Source organism: Schistocerca serialis, chromosome 2, assembly GCF_023864345.2.
Source record: "Schistocerca serialis cubense isolate TAMUIC-IGC-003099 chromosome 2, iqSchSeri2.2, whole genome shotgun sequence".
In the NCBI taxonomy this organism is placed as follows: domain Eukaryota; kingdom Metazoa; phylum Arthropoda; class Insecta; order Orthoptera; family Acrididae; genus Schistocerca; species Schistocerca serialis.
Genome location: NC_064639.1, coordinates 321,452,881 through 321,475,037, shown reverse-complemented (window position 1 = coordinate 321,475,037; position 22,157 = coordinate 321,452,881). Strand labels below are relative to the sequence as shown.

The following is a 22,157-nucleotide window of genomic DNA, read 5'->3' as shown; positions in this document are numbered from 1 at the left end:
CTTACTTAATGAGCATGTTCATCTTCCAATAAGCTAATGTTCGTCTCCTGTGAATATCATCTCTTTTACAAATCTTTCGCACGACTTTTAACGGTATTACCGTGCTGTTTCCTTGACAATTCTTGTCGGTTGTAAAACTCAATTTTCTTTGGATGCATTAATATTTTTTTTCTTTTTACCAAGAAATCTCTTTTGACTTCACTCCAAATTTTAAACACATGTAACTGATATTTTTCTTTCTCCTGGCAGCAGAAAAGCAACTTAATATTCTGCAAACAGCTTAACACACCTCTTTAAATCTTTGTTCTGCCTACACCAGATACCACTCTTAAAACTTTGTCATCTGTTTTCATTTTTTTCAGTGATAATTTTCTAAAATAATATGCGACTTTCTTCCGTTATATAACAGAAACTTATGACATAAAGAAGACTTTCTCGACATAAGGAACAGCAGAGAGCCTATAACGATACCTTGGGTAACGCCATAAATCACTTTTGTTTTACTCGACGAGTTTCCGTCAGTGACTACGAACTTTGACCTCTGTATTAGGAAATCACGAATCCAATCGCATAAGTGAGACGATATTCCACAAGCGCGCAATTTGATTACACGTTGCTTGTGGGGCATGGTGTCAAAAGCCACCTGGAAATTTAGAAATACGAAATCAATTTGAAATCCTTTCTCAATAGTACTCAGCAGTTCGTGTGTGTAAAGACCTAGTTGTGTTTCACAGGAAAGATGTTTTCTAAATCCGTGTTGATTCTGTGTCAATAAACCGTTCTCTTCGATGTAATTAATAATGTTCGAACACAATATACGCTCCAAAATTCTGCTGCATGACTACTTTAACAACAGGGGCCTGTAATTTAGTGGATTACTCCTGTTCTCTTTCTTGAACATTGGTGTGACCTGTGAAACTTTCCAGTCTTTGGGTACGGATCTTTCGTCGAGAGGGTGGTTATATATGATTAATAAGTATGGAGCTATTGTGTCAGCGCACTCTGAAAGGAACTTAATTGGTATATGGTCTGGACCGGAAGACGTGCTTTTATTAAGTGATTGAAGTTGATTCTTTTTACTAATCCGATAATATTTACTTCTAAGTTACCCATGTTGGCAGCTGTTCTTGATCCGAATTCTGGAATATGTACTGCGTCTTCTTGGTGAAGGAATTTAGCAAGACTGTGTTTAGAAACTCTGCCTTAGCATCCCTGTCATCGATAGCATTACCATTGTTAACGCGAGGAGCAGGCATTGATTATGTCTTGCCGCTAGCGTACCTTACATACAACCAGAATCTCTTCGGATTTCCTGCTCGGTTTCGAGACGAAGTTTCGTACTATGGGGGATCAGCTGCGTCATCTCTCAATTGCTGTCGATACTATTTCTTTGAATTCATGCCACATCTGGTATACATTAAACAGCGTTAATTTGGAAAGAGTCGAGATTGTCTCTCAGAAAAGCCCGAGGAGGATGCATCTGGTTTTTGAATAGATATATTTTTCGTTTATTTATGTTGGATTTTGGAGTTACGGTATTCAGTCTCCCTACGACAACCTTGTGTTCACCAGTTCCTGTAACAGTTTTGATGAAGAGGTCAAGTGTGTTTTCACAGTCGTTTACTAGTCGAATCGTCTCATGAACTAATTGTTTGAAATAATTTTTAGAGAATGCGTTTAGCACAATTTCGAATGACGTTTTGTGCGTACCTACGGATTGAAACATGTATTTTTGACAACAAATCGGAAATTAGACTCACGTTTTCAATGAACGTTTCAAAAATTGTACCATTTGAATACTACTACTGACTACAACAAACACGCCACCACCAACTATTTTAGACTATGCTGCATATTAGAAAGACGACAATGAATATTGAAATGATAATTAAATCAAGACCCTAAGCTGTCAACAGGCGTTGATATACATCAACGGGGACTGTTGGAACTGTGTGTCCCGACCGAGACTCGAACCTGGGATTTCCTGCTTACATGGCAGACGCTCTATCCATCTGAGCCACCGCGGGCACTCACAGATGGCAGGTGGCAGCACTGAAAGTTGAGGGAATATAAAGAGTGGAAGCATTTCTGAAACGACTAAATTTGTAAACTGTCCGCATGCCGCAGTGGTTGTAGTATACCTTGCATGATAAAACGGCTCTGTACAAAACGGTGTCGAGGCAACTCTCTGTCCCACGGGCGAAGATAACAGGTTCTTTGTTGATCCATTATGGACTGTGGGACAGCGGCTGACATGTATTTCTTGATACAATAATTTACCAACAGCCGTATGTATTGTAGAAATTTATTTTATGAACTTCTTATATGCAACCAACTTCGGCATTACATTGAGCCATCTTCAGGCCCCACACGTCATAGTCGTAAGATCGCTATACACGGAAGGAGCCATATAAGTGGCTCCGTGAACAAATCGCTATGCAACAGCTCTTGGTAGCCAGGCGATCAAATATCTATGTTTGCAAACCGCCCCAGTCTGTGTCGCCTGGACACCAAGAGCTGTTGCATAGCGATTTGTTTCACGGATCCAGTTATATGGCTCCTTCCGTGTATAGCGATCTTACGACTATGGCGTGAGGGGGCCTGAAGATGGCTCAATGTAATGCCGAAGTTGGTTGCATATAAGAAGTTCATAAAATAAATTTCTACAATACATACGGCTGTTGGTAAATTATTGTATGAAGAAAGTTAACAGGTTGATTGATTGATTCTGGGGAGGGAACCAAACAGCGAGGTCATCGGTACCATCGGATTAGGGGAGGATGGGGAAGGAAGTTGGCCATGCCCTTTCAAAGGACCATCCTGGCACGCGATTTAGGGAAACACAGAAAACCTAAATCAGGATGGCTGGATGCGTTTTAGAACCGTCGTCCTCGTGCTAACCACTGCGCCACCTCGCTCGGTAGATAACGGGGTGAACGAAGGGTGCGGAGATGTTTACTGGCGAATAGACGTGCAGCTGAAACTTACTGGCAGATTAAAACTGTGTGCCGGACCGAGACTCGAACTCAGAACCTTTGTCTTTCACGGCAAGTGCTCTACCATCTGAGCTATCCAAGCACGACTCACGACCCGTCCTCACAGCTTTACTTCCGCCAGTACTACGTCTCCTACCTTCCAAACTTTACAGAAGCTCTCCTGCGAACTTTGCAGAACTAGCACTCCTGAAAGAAAGGATATTGCGGAGACATGGCTTAGTCACAGCCTGGGGGATGTTTACAGAATGAGATTTTCACTCTGCAGCGGAGTGTGCGCTGATATGAAACTTCCTTTCTTCCAGGAGTGCTAGTTCTGCAAGGTCTGCTGGAGAGCTTTTGTGAAGTTTGGAAGGTAGGCGACAAGGTACTGGATGAATTAAAGCTGCGAGGACTGGTCGTGAGTCGTGCTTGGGTAGCTCAGATGGTAGAACACTTGCCCGCGAAAGGCAAAGGTCCCGAGTTCGAGTCTCGGTCCGGCACACAGCTTTAGTCTGCCAGGAAGTTTCATATCAGCGTACACTCCGCTGCAGAGTGAAAATCTCATTCTAGATGTGCAGCTGTTCAGCAAGTGACTGCCCAGATAAACCGAGGGGCTACCAACAGTGTCTCCTTAACGACCGTTCAGCGAACGGTGCTGTGTACGGGCCTCCGCAGCAGGCGCCTTGTACATGCACCCACGCTGACTGCTGTTCGTCGGGGCCGGAGTCTCGAATTTTCACGCCAGGTCTGCAACTGGCGAGGTGACGACAGGTGACCTTTTCAGAAGGAACACATTTTATACTCCATTGGACAAATGGAACTTATCGTGTACTATCCTGCAACATACTTTCGAAGGGTACAGGCCGGAGGAGGGAGCGTTACGGCATTGGGAATGCTTTCATGGCATTCTCTGGGTGATCTTGTCATTGTGGAAGGCGCACACATATTCATCTATCCTTGGCGGCATGTCCTATATGCAGTTTTTTCATTCCTTGCCACAATGGCTCCTACCAGCAAGACAATGCGACGTGTCACGCAGCTCGTAATGTACATGTATGGTTCGAAAAGCACAAGGATCGGTTTACCGTACTCCCCGGATTAAAAGCCAATCTAGAATATGTGGACCACTTAGATCGATGGATCCTCAACAGGGAAACCAGTGCAGCTGGTCACGGCAGCGGGGTCGGTATGGCTCCATGTCCCTGTCGGTACCTACCAGAACCTCACTGACTCACTTTGTACACGTCCACGCTGTTCTACATCTACATGGTTACTCTTCAATTCACACTTAAGTGCCTGACAGAGGGTTCATCGAACCATTTTCATCCCTACCATTCCACTCTCGAATGGCGCATGGGAATAAGGCATACCTAAATCTTTCCGTTCGAGCTCTGATTTCTCTTCTTTTAATATGATGATAATTTCTCCCTACGTAGGTGGGTCTCAACAAAATGTTTTCCTAAATAGATCTCGCCGCAGAGAAAACCGCGTTTGTTTCAGTGACTGCCACCTCAACTCGTGTATCATATCAGTGACACTCTCACCCCTATTGCGCGATAACATGAAACGAGCTGCCCTTCTTTGCACTTTTTCGATGTCCTCCGTCAATCCTACCTGGTAAGGACCCCACACTGCGCAGAAATATTCCAGCAGAGGACGGACAAGTGTAATGCAGGCTGTCTCTTTAGAGTGTTTGTCGCATCTTCTAAGTGTTCTGCCAACAAAGCACAGTCTTTGTTTCGCGTTCCCCACAGTATTATCTACGTGGTCTTTCCAATTTAAGTTGCTCGTAATTGTAATTCCTAGATATTTAATCAACTTAACAGCCCTTAGATTTGTGCGATTTATCGTATACCCAAAATTTATCGGATTTATTTTAGTACCAATGTAGATGACCCCACACTTTTCTTTGTTTAGTGCTAATTGCCACTTTTCGCACCATACAGAAATTCTGTCTAGATCATTTTGTAATTGGAATTGATCGAAAAAAATGTGTGTGAAATCTTATGGGACTTAACTGCTGGGGTCGTCAGTCCCTAAACTTACACACTACTTAACCTAAATTATCCTAAGGACAAACATACACACACACACACACACCCGTGCCTGAGGGAGGACACGAACCTCCGCCGGGACCAGCCGCACAGTCCATGACTGCAGCGTCCTTAGACCGCTCGGCTAGTAAGGAATTGATCGTCTGATGATTTTACTAGACGGTAAGTTACAGCGTCATCTACAAACAGTCTAAGGGGGCTGCTCAGATCTTCACCTAGATCATTTATGTAAATCAGGAACAGCAGAGGGCCTATGACACCGTCTTGCAGAACGCCAGATATCACTTCTGTTCTACTCGTTGATTTACAGTCTGTCACTACGAACTGTGACCTCTCTAAGAGGAAATCACGAATCCAGTCACACAACTAAGACGATACTCCATATGTACGGAATTTGATTAATAGTCGCTTGTGAGGAACGGTGTGAAAAGCCTTCTGGAAATCGATATGAGATCGCCTGTCGACAGCACTGATTACTTCATGGGGATAAGATTGCACAAGAACGATTGTTTCTGAACGCGTGTTGGTTATGTATCAATAAGTCATTTTTTTTTCAAGGTGATTCATAACGTTCGAGTACAGCAATGCTCCAAATCCTACTGCAAATTGAGGTCAGTGATATGGGTCTGTAATTGAATGGGTTACTCCTGTTATTCAGGCGTCTCACAGGTGATTACATTAATGTGACTGGACCTGTATTGACAGTGATGGCGATTACTTTTGAAATAATAAACAGTTTACTCACTTTTTTCCATTTCCCTCGTTTCTATTTGACTGCCCCTTACAGCTTAATATACGCAGCAAATTACCATACAAATAGGACAATTGACATTTTCTTGTAAAGAATTATCTGGATAATGTGCAGTTAGACGCTAAGGAAATTTAGCTAAGGAAGTATTTATGGAACATTTCAAAAATATTCCATTAACTCAATTTCCGTTATATCCATCAGCACCACGACCGTAGTGTCTAACTACACATTATCCAGATAATTTTCCTGTAACATCTCCATATGAATATGAGCCTGCAGTGGCTTGAAAACTAGTTAACAGTAAGTCGCATCAGAATTCAAAAAACGACTTGTTGCATTTTATTCCCGTATAAATCGCCAGTACAGATGATTGACGCTTGGTGCAGTGATCGGCAGTTGACCTTCGTCGTAGAAAAAACTAACGTATTGCTCATAGATATGCGGAATGGCCAGTTATTGTATGACTACACCACTGCAGGAAAGAATTACATCCGTTAAATATTTGGGTGTAAGGGTAAGCAACTGTCTAAAGCGGAACGTCCACGTAAAACTTATCACAGGAAAGGCAGATGTCAGAATGAGATTTATTAGAAGAAACCTCGGGAAGCGTAGTCCTCCTACAAAGGAGTTAGATCACAAAGCGCTTCTTCGACATATACATGAATATTGGTCGTCAATCTGGGATACATACCAGATGTGATTAGTAGAGTAGATAGAGAACATCCTAAGAACATTTCGTCACGCTTTCATTTAATAAGCGTGAAAGCGACTCGGAGATGCTCATTTAAGTCCATTGGCAGGCGCTGCAAAAGAGGCTTTGTATATCATAGTGTGATTCACTATTAAGATGACCAAGGTACTGCATACTTTTCTGTATAGGTTTTTCAAAAAAATGTTTACAAATTTCGGGAAAAGGTTCCTTACACCGAAACGAGAAAGAAAAGTTGATGCAAACATATGTCCGAAAATCCTTCGTCTTCGAGTTACACATGAAAGTTGACGCTCAACTGCTTTACAGGTACAACCCAACATCTTCACTTATTTATGTACCTGTGTGATTCATTTTATCCCAGATGGCGTTGTGTTACCAGGAGGACATGTTTACATTCGTCATTCGCCTGTCTTCAACGTGTCCATTGTGTACATGTACTGCAGGTAGTGGCTTAACTGAAAGTGCTCCGTTCAGACATGGCAAGATATTTATTTCGAGAGCAGACAGACATGGTTTTTATCTACTTCCGATACGAGACTGCACGGCTGTATCAGACGGCTTTTCCAGACAGAAGACAGCCGAGCCATTAAATCTTCAGTGATGGTGGTGGTGGTGGTGGTTAGTGTTTAACGTCCCGTCGACAACGAGGTCATAAGAGACGGAGCGCAAGCTCGGGGTAGGGAAGGATTGGGAAGAAAATCGGCCGTGCCCTTTCAAAGGAACCATCCCGGCATGTGCCTGAAACGATTTAGGGAAATCACGGAAAACCTAAATCAGGATGGCTGGAGACGGGATTGAACCGTCGTCCTCCCGAATGCGAGTCCAGTGTGCTAACCACTGCGCCACCTCGCTCGGTAAATCTTCAGTGTTGGGCACCGTAGCGTTGGTGAAATAGGATACTTCATCATCACAACCTATATAGACCGAGGTAGACCACGTATTTCTTCTATGTTTGACTAGGAAGAGTACATTCTACGGGAGCAAGACAGGTGGCCCTGGCATGTGGTACATCTCTAAGTTTAGTATGGAGGATGGTTCGTGACCAGCTCATGTATCCGTATCATCTTCAACGTGTGCGGGACCTTACGTCTGCCGACACCCACCAGCTTCCTGCCAATCCATTATTTGTCTCTTCAGTTTTCTTTCACTGAGTTACTTTTGGAAAAGATAGAATAACAAGTTTCCACGACCAACATATATGGACGGATCGCAATCTTTGTGCTGTAGTACAGGCTGGACATCAGCATCACTTTAAGATTACTGTGTGTCCTTACTGTGATTGTCTGGTAGGGCCACACATTCCGCCACCACGTCTTACGGATGCTGCGTGCAGGGACTTTACTCAGAATACCCTCCAAGGCGTATTAGAATATCTTCCCCTGCAAACAAGAAGAAAAATGTAGTTTATGAAGGATGGAGATCCAGCACATTTCAGTGTAATTGGTCGAGGTGCACCGCCTAGTATCTACAATGACCTACGCGTAGTTAGAGGAGGACCTTTTCCATGGCCTGCACGTTCTTCCGACCCCAGTCATTTGGATTATTTTATCTGGGACATCTCAAGCACCCTGCTGACACTCTTGATAGATGTCTTATGGAAGCCAGCGAAAGCATTCGAAACAATCAGGAGTATTTGGTAGTGTGCGATAGGCAGTGATTTGACGAGTGCGTGCGTGTTTAGAAGCAAAAGGAGCACACTTAGAGCATTTGTTATGAGTTGTTGATGAGCACCAATCATCTAAATTGTAAACTTTCATTAGTAACTCGAAAATAAAGAATTTTAGAATATACAATGAAGAACCAAAGAAATTGTACATCGTGTAGGGTCCCCGCGAGCACGCAGAAGTGCAGCAACACGACGTGACATGGACTCGAATAGTGTCTGAAGCAGTGCTGGAGGGATCTGACACCATGAATCCTGCAAGCCTGTCCATAAATCCGTAAGAGTACGAGGAGGTGGAGATCTCATCTGAATACCACATTGCAAGACATCCCAGATGTGCTCAATAATGTTCATGTCTTGGGAGTTTGGTGGCCAGAGGAAGTGTTTAAACACAGAAGAGTGTTCCTGGAGCCACTCTGTAGCAATTCTCGGCGTGTGAGGTGTCGCATTGTCCTGCTGGAATTTCAAAATCCGTAGAGATGCACAATCGACATGAATGGATGCAGGTGATCAGACAGGATGCTTACGTATGTGTCACCTGTCAGAGCCGTATCTAGACGTATCAGGGGTCCCATATTACTCCAACTGCAGACGCCCCACACCATTACAGAGCCTCCACCAGCTTGAATAGTCCCCTGCTGACATGCTGGATCCATGGATGCATGAGGTTTTCTTCATACCCGTACACGTCCATCCGCTCGATACAATTTAAAACTAGACTCGTCCGACCAGGCATCACGCCTCCAGTCATCAACAGTCAAATGTCGGTGTTGATGGGCCCAGGCGAGGCATAAAGATTTATGTGGTGCCTTCATAACGGTACACGGGTGGGCTTTCGGCTCTGAAAGCGCATATCGATGATGTTTCGTTGAATGGTTCGCAGGCTTACACTTCTTGATGGCCCAGAATTGAAACCTGCAGCAATTTGCGGAAGGGTTGCACTTCTGTCACGTTTAACGATTCTCTTAAGTCGACATTGGTCCCGTTCTTATAGGATCGTTTTTCAGCAGCAGCGATGTTGGAGATATGATGTTTTACCGGACGGCTGATATTCACGGTACACTCGTGAAATGATCGTTTCACAGCTACCTCGGAGACGCAGTGTCCCATCGCTCGTGCGCCGACAATAATGCCATGTTCAAACTCACTTAAATCTTGATAACCTGCCATTGTATAACCAGTGCCCGGTCTAACAATTCCGCTAGACACTTGTTGTCTTATGTACCCGATCTAACAATTGCGCGAGATATTTTTTGTCTTATATATAGAGGTTGCTGACCGCAGCGCCGTATTCTGCCTGTTTACGTATCTCCGTATTTTAATACGCATGCCCATACCAATTTCCTTGGCGCTCCATTGTATCTTTATATGAACTTTGTCTGTTTTGGTGTAATGAAACCGTCCCCAAAGTTTGAAGAAGTATTTGTCATGCCTCCTGTACATCACGGAAAGACCGTGCAAATAAAATTAAATTCGAGCTCATGCGCAGAAGACCAATAATAATTATTGTTCTTCCCGTGCGTCACCCTCGAATAGAAAACTGGTATACAAAGTACCCTCCGCCACACGCGTTAAGTTCGTTTTTGTGGTTCGGACATGCGTGTAGACATTGGAATTACAGGACTGATCATCCTCGCCATTTTTGTTTTTGTTTTTTGTCATCAGTCTATTGACTGGTTTGATGCGGCCCGCCACGAATTCCTTTCCTGTGCTAACCTCTTCATCTCAGAGTAGCACTTGCAACCTACGTCCTCAATTATTTGCTTGACGTATTCCAATCTCTGTCTTCCTCTACAGTTTTTGCCCTCTACAGCTCCCTCTAGTACCATGGAAGTCATTCCCTGACGCTTTAACAAATGTCCCATCATCCTGTCCCTTCTCCTTATCAGTGTTTTCCACATATTCCTTTCCTCTCCGATTCTGCGTAGAACCACCTCATTCCTTACCTTATCAGTCCACCTAATTTTCAACATTCGTTTATAGCACCACATCTCAAATGCTTCGATTCTCTTCTGTTCCGGTTTTCCCACAGTCCATGTTTCAGTACCATACAATGCTGTACTCCAGACGCACATCCTCAGAAATTTCTTCCTCAAATTAAGGCCGGTACTTGATATTAGTAGACTTCTGTTGGCCAGGAATGCCTTTTTTGCCATAGCGAGTCTGCTTTTGATGTCCTCCTTGCTCCGTCCGTCATTGGTTACTTTACTGCCTAGGTAGCAGAATTCCTTAACTTCATTGACTTCGTGACCATCAATCCTGATGTTAAGTTTCTCGCTGTTCTCATTTCTACTACTTCTCATTACCTTCGTCTTTCTCCGATTTACTCTCAAACCATACTGTGTACTCATTAGACTGTTCATTCCGTTCAGCAGATCATTTAATTCTTCTTCAGTTTCACTCAGGATGGCAATGTCATCAGCGAATCGTATCATTGATATCCTTTCACCTTGTATTTTAATTCCACTCCCGAACCTTTCTTTTATTTCCATCATTGCTTCCTCGATGTACAGATTGAAGAGTAGGGGCGAAAGGCTACAGCCTTGTCTTACACCCTTTTTAATACGAGCACTTCGTTCTTGATAGTCCACTCTTATTATTCCCTCTTGGTTGTTGTACATATTGTATATGACCCGTCTCTCCCTATAGCTTACCCCTACTTTTTCAGAATCTCGAACAGCTTGCACCATTTTAAATTGTCGAACGCTTTCTCCAGGTCGACAAATCCTATGAAAGTGTCTTGATTTTTCTTTAGCCTTGCTTCCATTATTAGCCGTAACGTCAGAATTGCCTCTCTCGTCCCTTTACTTTTTCTAAAGCCAAACTGATCGTCACCTAGCGCATTCTCAATTTTCTTTTCCATTCTTCTGTATATTATTCTTGTAAGCAGCTTCGATGCATGAGCTGTTAAACTGATTGTGCGATAATTCTCGCACTTGTCAGCTCTTGCCGTCTTCGGAATTGTGTGGATGATGCTTTTCCGAAAGTCAGATGGTATATCGCCAGACTCATATGTTCTACACACCAACGTGAATAGCCGTTTTGTTGCCACTTCCCCCAAAGATAACGGTGGTAAAAGTACTTCCTGGTGCTGCCACGTTCCGCCATGACTCGGCCGGCCACAAAGGCCCACGTAAGAGAGAGTGAGGGAGAGGAGGTGACCTGCGGGTATCGTATTTTACGGACATCCATTAACCTCTGAGCCGGGGCGGGTCGACAGACGTCTTCCTCCAGAAACAAGGGTTCCCACGGTCCGCCGGCGACGAAAGCACCTCGGGCGAGAACTCGCCAACACAATAACCGGTGAAACTGGTCCGCAGGCTGCTAAGTTCTCCTGCGTTCTTCTAATGTGAAAGCTGACTCTCGACTAAAGTGCTTCGAGTTTTCAGCGCGTCGTAATTTAATGCGCCCGAGACCCGGAACGAGCAATCCAACTCGAAAAAGCAATATGCATATTTTTGTAGTGCTCAAACTTAGTGAAACAGGATTTTCTCTTACTGCAGACGCCGATAACTGCCTGCATTTCAGGCTGTGACAGTTACTAATTTTCATCTTTCACACATATTTCGTCCCACTGTATCTTTAAAGAATCTCGATTTTTTTTAAGATTTTAAGCAGCAAAATAAGAAGAAAGTGGTACAAAGTGGCTTTGATGGAATCTTTCGTTCGGACAGCAGCTTCTTTCGTTGCGATTCAAAACTACAGGAGGCGTGTTTTCTCTCATTACTCCAGTTATGTTTCTTCGAACACCGTGCGTTGATATGCATTGCCGTGTTTCGGAACATGTCTAGTAAAAGCTCCACAGGGAATCTGAAAGACGACGATTAATTTTAATCATGTGCTATTGAAAACTTACAAAAATATCTGTACATTTATATACCTAACGATAGCCTAACTACACTACTGGCCATTAAAATTCCTACACCAAGAAGAAATGCAGATGACAAACGGGTATTCATAGGACAAATATATTATACTAGAACTGACATGTGACTACATTTTCACGCAATTTGGGTGCATAGATCCTGAGAAATCAGTACCCAGAACAACCACCTCTGGCCGTAATAACGGCCTTGATACGAATGGGCATTGAGCCAAACAGAGCTTGGATGGCGTGTACAGGTACAGCTGCCCATGCAGCTTCAATACGATACCACGGTTCATCAAGAGTAGTGACTGGCGTATTGTGACGAGCCAGTTGCTCGGCCACCATGGATCAGACGTTTGCAATTGATGAGAGATTTGGAGAATGTGCTGGTCAGGGCAGCAGTCGAACATTTTCTGTATCCAGAAAGGCCCGTACAGGGCCTGCAACATGCGGTCGTGCATTATCCTGCTGAAATGTAGGGTTTCGCAGGGATGGAACGGAGGGTAGAGCCACGGGTTGTAACACATCTGAAATGTAACGTCCACTGTTCAAAGTGCCGTCAATGCGAACAATAGGTGACCGAGACGTGTAACCAACGGCACGCCATACCATCACGCCGGGTGATACGCCAGTATGGCGATGATGAATACACGCTTCCAATGTGCGTTTACCGCGATGTCACCAAACACTGATGCGACCATCATGATGCTGTAAATAGAATCTGGATTCATCCGAAAAAATGACGTTTTGCATTCGTGCACCCAGGTTCGTCGTTGAGTATACCATCGCAGGCGCTCCTGTCTGTGATGCAGCGTCAAGGGTAACCGCAGCCATGGTCTCCGAGTTGATAGTCCATGCTGCTGCAAACGTCGTCGAACTGTTCGTGCAGATGGTTGTTGTGTTGCAAACGTCCCCATCAGTTGACTCAGGGATCGAGACGTGATTGCACCATCCGTTACAACCATGCGGATAAGATGCCTGTCACCTCGACTGCTAGTGATACGAGACCGTTGGGATCCAGCACGGCGTTCCGTATTACCCTCCTGAACCCACTGATTCCATATTCTGCTAACAGTCATTGGATATCGACCAACGCGAGCAGCAATGTCACGATACGATAAACCGCAATCGCGATAGGCTACAATCCGACCTTTATCAAAGTCGGAAACGTGATTGTACGGATTTCTCCTCCTTACACGAGGCATCAGAACAACGTTTCACCAGGCAACGCCGGTCAACTGCTGTTTGTGTATGAGAAATCGGTTGGAAACTTTCCTCATGTCAGGACGTTGTAGGTGTCGCCACCGACGCCAAGCTTGTGTGAATGCTCTGAAAAGCTAATCATTTGCATATCACAACATCTTCTACCTGTCGGTTAAATTTCGCGTCTGTAGCACGTTATCTTCGTGGTGTAGCAATTTTAATGGCCAGTAGTGTATGTATTTCTCTGTGTAGTCCGTATGACATGCTTTCAGTTAAGTCCGGCAACGCATTTTTAAATGTTCAGAGTCAGACTGCACAAATTCAAATCGAGTATGAAGAAAACTCCACCAAGAGCGCTTTAATTCCGTGGTTCAACAACTAATACAGCATGTTGGTACTGTACGTAATGCAAAAGCACTATTAGTTCAAGGAACACCATGCGACGGAATGCCACGTCAGTGACACTCACCTCTGCAACTCCAGACCCCAAGGTTCTGTTACTGAACGCCAAGTTCTGCATTAGTAAAATGGAACGTATCAGGGGCAGTCATATGAAAACGTGACAGATGGGAAAAAAGTAAGTAAACAGTTTATTATTTCAAAATTAATCGCCATAACTGTTAACACGCTTATCCCGCTGTGGGACAAGATGGTCAGCGCCATCATGGAAAAATGTTTGCGATTGCCTGCAAGCCGGCCGGTGTGACCGAGCGGTTCTAGGTGCTTCAGTCCAGAACCGCGCGCCCGCTACGGTCGCAGGATCGAATCCTGCCTCGGGCATGGATGTGTGTGATGTCCTTAGGTTAGTTAGGTTTACGTAGTTCTACGTTCTAGGGGACTGATGACCTCTGATGTTAAGTCCCATAGTGCTCAGAGCCATTTGAACCATTTGATAGCCTGCCAAACAATGATTACACCTAGCGTGTGCCTAGACAGCTAGCGCAGCGCTGCAAAAATATGAAAATCACTTGGGAAGAGATAGGGATTGTATGGAGGACGCGTAAGGGCTTACCAACGGAACTTCTACAGCCTATTCGAAACAACAGTCACGTCAGATCCGGAAAATTCATGATGACCTTTTTCTTTGACTGCAAGGACCTGCTGTTCAGTGGCTTTCTGGAGCACGATGCCACAATTAACGCACAGCGGTGCACGGACACTTTGCAAAACTTGAAGCACGCCATCAAGGCCAAACGCCCAAGGATGCAACGAACGGCATCATTCTGCTGCAGGATAATGACACCCATATAGTCCTGACCTCTCGCCTTGCGATTTCCATATTTCTGGAGGCCTGAAGAAAGACATTTGTGGCCGTCGGTTTGCTTCGGACGAAGAGGTGGATTCATTTTCCTTTTTTGAGTCAGTGATGATCTGACTGGATTGATGCTGCCTGCCACGAATTTCTGTCCTGTGCGAACCTTTTCATCTCAGAGTAGTTTCTATAACTTACATTCTCAATTATGAACGTAGACTTCCGCGGCCATTGTCACAGTAAATACAAATTTTCTGGGTTTGTTACCGCATTGTCAATATGTAAAACTACCGATGTTTCGGTCACAGTTGCAAGTAACCTTCTTCAGGGTGTTTTTGTTTTAAACAACAGTGACCGAAACGTCGGCAGTTTTACATATTGACAGTGCGGTCACAAACCCATAAAAAAGTTATTGACTACTTCTCAGTTATTTGCTGAATTAATTCTTATCTCTCTCTTTCTCTACAGTTTTTACCCTCTGCAGCTCCGTACCATGTACGTCATTCCCTGATGTAACAGATATCCTGTCTCTCTGTCCCTTCTTCTTGTTAGTCTTTTCCATATACTCCTTTCCTCGCAGATCCTACACAGAAACTCCTCATTCCCTACCTTATCAGTCTTCGATAACACAACATTTCAAATGCTTCTGTTTTCTTCCGTTTCGTCTTTGCAACAATCCACGTCTCACTGCCATACAATGCAGTGCTCCAAAGTGTATTCAAAGAAATGTATTTCTCAAATTAGAACCTATGTTTGATACTAGTAGACCTCTCTTGGTTAGGAATGCCCATTTCGCCAGTGCTACTAAGCTTTGATGTTGTCCTTGCTCCGACCGTCATAGGTTGTTTTACTGCCTAGGTAGCAGAACTCCTTAATTTCATCTACTTTGTGATCACCAACTGTGATTTTCAGTTTCTCGCTGTTCTCATATCTGCTATTTCTCATTACTTTCGTCTTTCTTCGATGTACTCTCAATCCATTTTCTGTACTCATTAGACTGTTCATTCCTTTCAGCAGATCCAGTAATTCTTCACTTTTTTGGCGATGATAGCAATTTTATCAGCGATTTTAAACATTGATATCCTTTCACCTTGAATTTTAACTCCACTCTTGTACCTTTCATTTATTTCCATCACTGCTTCTTCGATGTATAAATTGAACAGCAGGGGCGAAGACTACAGCCCTGTGTTACACCATTTTTAATGCAACCACTTCGTTCTTGGTCTTCCAGTCTTATTCTTCCCTCTTGTTCCTTGTATGTATTGTGTATTACCCGTCTTCGAAATTCCGAACATCTTGTACCATTTGACATTGTCGAACGTTTCCAGGTCGACATATCCCATGAACGTGTCTATAGTTTTCTTTAGTCTTGTTTCCATTATCAACCGCAACGTCAAAACTGCCTCTCTCGTGCTTTTGCCTTTCCTGAAGCCAAACTGACCATCAACCATCACATTCTCATTTTTCTTTTCCATGGTTCTGCATATTTCTCTTGTCAGCAGCTTGGATGTATGGGCTGTTAAGCTGATTGTGAGATAAATCTCGCACTTGTCGGCTCTTGCTATCTTCAGAATTGTGTGGATGATGGTTTTCCGAAAATCTGATAGTATACCCCAGTCTTATATTGTACACACCAACGTGAATAATCGTTTTGTTACCACTGACCCTAACGATTTTAGAAATTCCGATGGAATGTTATCTACCCCTTCTGCATTATTTGATTTTTAGTCCACCAATGAGCTTCTAAATTCTGAATTTAACATGGGATCGCCTCTCTCCTTTCTATCGCCTTCGGTTTCTTGTTGCATCATGTCATCAAATAAGTCCTCCCTGTCATAGAGGCCCCCAATGTGCTCTTAGCACCTGTCCATTCTCTCCTCTGCATTGTACAGTGGAGAGTTACCACACCTGCTTTTAGTTTCGCAGAAGGTTGTTTTGACTTTTCTGTATGGTGACGCAGTCCTTTCGACAATCATTTCTTTTCCGATTTTCTCACATTTTTGATACAACCATTTAGCCTGAGCTTCCGTCACTTCCTGTTCATTTCATTCTGAAGTGACTTGTATTTCTGTATTCTTGAATGCCCCTGAACATTTTTGTACTTTCTTATTTCCTCGATCAACTGAAGCATTTTCTCTATTACCCTTGGTTTCTTCGCAGTTATCTTTCTTCTACCTACGTTCCTTTTCTCAAACGTCTGTGATTGCCATTTTAGGAGATGTCCATTCATCTTCAACTAGTCTGCCTACTGCGTTATTCATAATCGCAGTACTCCCTAGGCAACCGTAAAGGTTTTTCTGTGAAGGCATTGACCATCTTATCTCAGAGTGGGATAAATGTATTAACAGTTATGACGATTAATTTTGAATTAATAAACAGCTAACTTATTTTTTTCCACCTGTCTCGTTTCGTTTGACTGCCTCTTATGGAAATGAATATTTAAATAAGAATTGCGAGTCTCATTAGAATGTCTTCGATGAGATAACGAAATTAAATGAATGAATTGAATATTCAGCCTTGTTACTCCTTTTCTATTACCAGATGAAAACTAGCTTACGTGAAATTTTTTGTCTTCTGAAAACTGGCAGCATCGGAGGTCGAACCTATAGAACGTATTTCAGTGAAATAATGATAGAGAATAAAGGGCAGGGGGTAGGGTACAAAGTCCTAACAGGCAAAAAGGTGATTGAATATACTCCGTTGAGCACAAAACATTATGACCACCTGCTTAATAGCTTTTTTGTCCGTCTTTGGAACGAAATACATCACTGTTTCTACGTATCAGGTATCCGACAGTTTGTTGGTAGGTTTGTGGAGGTATGTGGCATAAGATGTCTACGCACAGGTCATGTAATTCGCGTAAATAACGGGCCGCTGACCTGCGCACGCAGTGATGGCGCCCGATAGCGACCCAAATGGGTTTCATGGGATTTACAACAGGTGAATTTAGTCGCCAAGGCATCTACATAAGATCACTATAATGCTCCACAGACCACTGTAGCGCGTTTCTGGCTGCGAGACACGGACAATTATACTGCTGAAAGATGACGTCGCTGTGAAGAACACAAAGCATGAAAGGATGCAGGTGGTTCGCAGCTGTCAGCATGTCTTCGATTACTACCATAGATCCGATACAAGCGCAGGAGAATGCCTCCCCATAGCGTAATATTGCTCGTACCAGTCTGCGTAAGTGTAGTGCTGCACGTTTCGAGCCACCGTTCACCCCGACGACAGCGTTTGTGGAGACGAGCATCAACCTAGTGCAGCAAAAATGTGATTCACCCGAACAACCGCCCGCATCTCGTGGTCCTGCGGTAGCGTTCTCTCTTCCCACGCCCGGGTTCCCGGGTTCGATTCCCGGCGGGGTCAGGGGTTTTCTCTGCCTCGTGATGGCTGGGTGTTGTGTGCTGTCCTTTGGTTAGTTAGGTTTAAGTAGTTCTAAGTTCTAGGGGACTGATGACCATAGATGTTAAGTCCCATAGTGCTCAGAGCCATTTGAACCATTTGAACCGAACAACCGACACGCTTCCGTTAATCGACTGTCGAATCTCTATGGTACCATGCCCATTGCAATTGTAGCTGACGATGTCGCTGGGTTACCATGTGAACACATAGGGGGCGGTCTGCTGCGGAGCTCAATGTACAACAATGTACGATGAACGGTGTGCTCCGAAACACTTATGCGTGCACTAGAATTGTGCTCTTTCGGCAGAGATGGCACAGATCACCATCTATCCTGCTTTACAGAGCAGACAAGCCTCCAAAGTCCACTTTCTGTGAAGAGTCGTGGACGTTCAATCATTAGCGTCTAGTGGTAGCTTCATTGTTTTTCTACGTGGTTCTGAAGTATAGGCTGGGCATCTCGGACATATTCTGAGTCGTGGTCACCTTTGTGCTCATACGGCAAAGACTACCAAATCCACCGGTTAGTCCCTCAGCCGTTAGGGGTAAGGCTAGCAACCTGCTTCCCTGGTACTTAAAATATGATGCTGGCAACAATCAGAGCAAAATGCCTCGGACCTTTGGAGGTGACGGAGTCCCTGACAAACCAGGGACTCCTAAGATACGACTTGGCAAACAAATGGTAATGAGATGGGGAGCTATTAATATCAATGGGGGCTACTCTTGGAAGAAGGTAGAGCTGGCAGAGGCTGCAAGTAAGATGGGGCTGGACGTTTTAGCTGTTAGTGACATTCGGGTAAGGGGTAAGAAAGAAGAAGAAGTGGGAGAATACAAGGTCTACTTGTCAGGAGTCAAAGCAGGAATAGCACAATGGGTTGTAGGGCTTTACATCAGGAAAGAGATGGAACCCAGCGTAGTTGCAATAAGGTATGCAAACGATCGACTGATGTGGATAGATTTGACAGTGCCTAGCAATAAAATTAGGATTGTGTCAGTATATTCGCATTGTGAAGGGACTGATCAAGATAAGATGGATAGTTTTTATGAGGCACTCAGTGATGTAGTTGTTAGAGTAAAGGACAAGGACAGTGTTCTGCTCATGGGTGATTTTAACGCCAGGATTGAAAATCGAACAGAAGGGTATGAAAAGGTTATGGGTGAATTTGGAGAGGATATGGAGGCCAACAGGAACGGGCAGCAACTCTTGGATTTCTGTGCCAGTATGGGCTTAGTAATCACAAACTCTTTTTTTAAACATAAGAACAGAGGTGTCAATATCAGGCGACTGCAGTAATTAGCTGACAGTTACCGAGAGTCATTGCTTTAATTACACATTAAATATATTGTACATAAGAGTGAAATTAAAGTCAATTTCCATAGTTTTGCAACGCGTTGCATTCATTTCACGCAGGACAGTGAACAAACTAAACATTTGTCACGATCATTTACAAAGCCTGTAAATATTTACTGACAGTTGTTTTGCAATTTTCTTTCTCGAATTCTTCCCCAATTACAATCTCCTCTGCACCACCACCAGTTCGCCAGGTTATTGGTTAAGAAGACTCGTGACTCTATGATGGGTCAGATAACAAACAGGCCGGACTACTTTCTGGTTTAGATAATAAAAAAGAACATCAGCATCATTAAAGGCAGCTGCTTGTGATGTAGCCATCCTTCGGCCTCCTGTATCTTTACTCTTTGATCGTAGTTGCTGCAGTTCATGCCACTGATGATGGTAGTGTCCGATGAACGAGGTCCCATGGCCATGTTGGTACCACACGATAGAACCACAAGTAAGCACAGTCGCTGCCAGCGCAGCCACGGATGGGAGACATCGGCGCAGACACGCCCTTAGGGCTCAGGAGATCATTCGCCATCGCTGCAGCATGCTTATCTACGTCAGAACGAAGCGCCGCTCATCTGTCTCTGCAGTTATCGCCAAAGACGACAGCGTCGTCTCACCACAGAACCAGCAGCGCGAGATTTGTATTAGACGGAGCTATGGAGCAAACTTTATTGTCAGTTGTACATTGAGAGAAGAGACTACTATCTTGTATCGTATCAAGTGATACGTTAGTGTTCACTGACGGTAATAAATACACATGACATTCACATGACCATGAATTTTTTCCAAAGTTAAGTATTTCACCTTGTGCAAGCTATAATAAAGTGATCTAATATTTAATGTGTGCTGTAGTATCAACGCTGTTTCTACCTGAAGTAAATCTAAGAACCTACCATAGTGCCGGTTAGTTCCTTTTTTCGTCTGGCACAACAATAACAATTAAGAATATTGAAGTTTCATATTTTTACCCGGGATTTCTCCTTCTAAGATATTTGTTATGAAACTGTCTTGTCGAATTAGGTTGCCAGTTAAATTATTTTTTCTTCTCTTTATCATGTTAATCAATTCCCTTTGTTCTTCATTTTTTTAATGTTTCTTCACTGGATGTTTTTGAGGCTCTTCTCCATATACGCAGCCCTATTTTTTTCTTTTGCTTTTTTCCCAGAATCCAGCCGTTACAACTACAGATTAAAGTGTTTCTAATTAATCTCTTAATGGTTTTCTTGTTAGTTTTTATATATCTTTCTGAAGAAAGCTTGGTCACTTAGTTCCTCTGTTGACATCACTACATATTAAAAGAAGTCCCCTATCTTTTTGTTGTTAATCTGACCCATACTCTTACTTTACAATTCTTCTCTGGCTTACCCCTTTCGCCCTACACCATACACATTTGAAAAGATTTATGGCTCTGAGACACTGGAGGAAGTGGCATTTCTATGCTTCAGATCCACTGTGCGTGAAATATCATGCAAAGTCCTAAGAAAATTAATTTTATACCCTGAAGATTATTGAAATGCGAAACGGAATAAATGTGAAGACCTCGACGCAACGATACAGGGATGATATTTCTTTGTGTTTCGGCCAAGCATTTTCTAATGGAATGTTCTTTCTGTTATTGAATTTACAAGTAATGCATGGAAAAGGTGGACAATGAGCTTCGTCGAGAGCAAAAGTTACGTATTCTATAAAATTTATTTATTAAAAAGAAAACCCTTCGTTCTCACAGCATACATCGTGTATCAAGAAAATCACTTAATAAGCATGGTTGTTTAAACTGTATGGGGATTAATACCAACGATATTTATCGTTAATACCAGCATGTGTACCTCGTGGGAAGAAATAGGGAGTGTGGATACATTAGTAAGGGAATAATTCTCAATCTCGAGGCAGAAAACTACTGAAGAAATTACAGAATGTATTGACATCAGCATGCACTACGATCGCAGGGGAATATTTCAAGGATCAGAAATAAAAGTCCGCTATATTTGATAACTAATCTTTTCCCTGCGGCTTTGCCTGCTTATGTGTTAGCCATTTACACTGTACATATCTCCTCTACCCCCATTTCTTTGTCGAACTCCCCCTACCCCTCTCTGTGTCTGCCTCCCCCTCCCCCTGTCTCTTCTGTCCACATCATCCTTCCATTTCTTTCTGTCCATATCCTCCTCCACATTCCCTCTGTATCCCCATCCCCTTCTCCACCCTCTTTTTGTCCATCTCCTCCATCCCTCTCTCCAACCATTACCTTCTGCCCTCCCCTGCCATCCCCTCCTCACCTCTCCCCATTCACCTCCTCCTTCCCCGCTGCCTGTCCACATCTTTCTCCCCCTTCTCTCTATCTCATTCTCCCCCCCCCCCTTTTGACGATTTTCTCCTGTCTCCACTCTCTATCTCTTCCTGTCTCCACTCTCTATCTCTTCCTGTCCATCTCTACCATCTCCCTACCCACCTCCTACTCAACACCTCTCATTATTCATCTCCTCCAGTCCCTTTTCCCTACCCATCTCCTCCTCCACCCTCTCTCTGTTCCTCCCCTCCCACCATCCTCCCTTCATCTCCAATTATCTCTGACCATCTCCTCCTCCTCCTCCTCCTCCTCCTCCTCCTCCTCCTCTCTGATGATCTGTTTATCCCCCTCACTCTGCCATACCCTTCTCCCCATCTCTCTCTCTGCCCCTCTCATTCTCTCCCTTGTTTTCCCTGTCCATTTCCTCTTCCCACCTCTCTCTGTCCACCTCCTCCTTCCACATCTATCACTTTGTCCATCTCTTCCCCCTCTCCCACTATTGATCCCCTCTTGCCCTCCTGTCTCTGTCCATCCCCTTCTCTATCAAAATGAAATGAAATGAAATGAAACATAATGTGGTTAGGGCCTCCTGTTGGTTAGACCGGTCGCCTCGTGCAAGTCTTCTGAGTTGATGCCACTTTGGCG

At 43.8% G+C, this 22,157-nt stretch overlaps 1 protein-coding gene across 1 annotated transcript in view; it reads right to left on the bottom strand.

The window, feature by feature from the left end:
- The window catches only part of LOC126455951 (protein Wnt-11b-2-like), a 278,412-nt gene extending 256,525 nt beyond the window's left edge, over window positions 1-21,887 (bottom strand). Inside the window, exon 1 of the mRNA XM_050091708.1 lies at window positions 21,798-21,887. Within this exon, the coding sequence (XP_049947665.1) occupies window positions 21,798-21,887 (90 nt within the window). The remainder of the gene's footprint in view (window positions 1-21,797) is intronic.
- Between the last annotated feature and the right edge of the window lie 270 nt (window positions 21,888-22,157).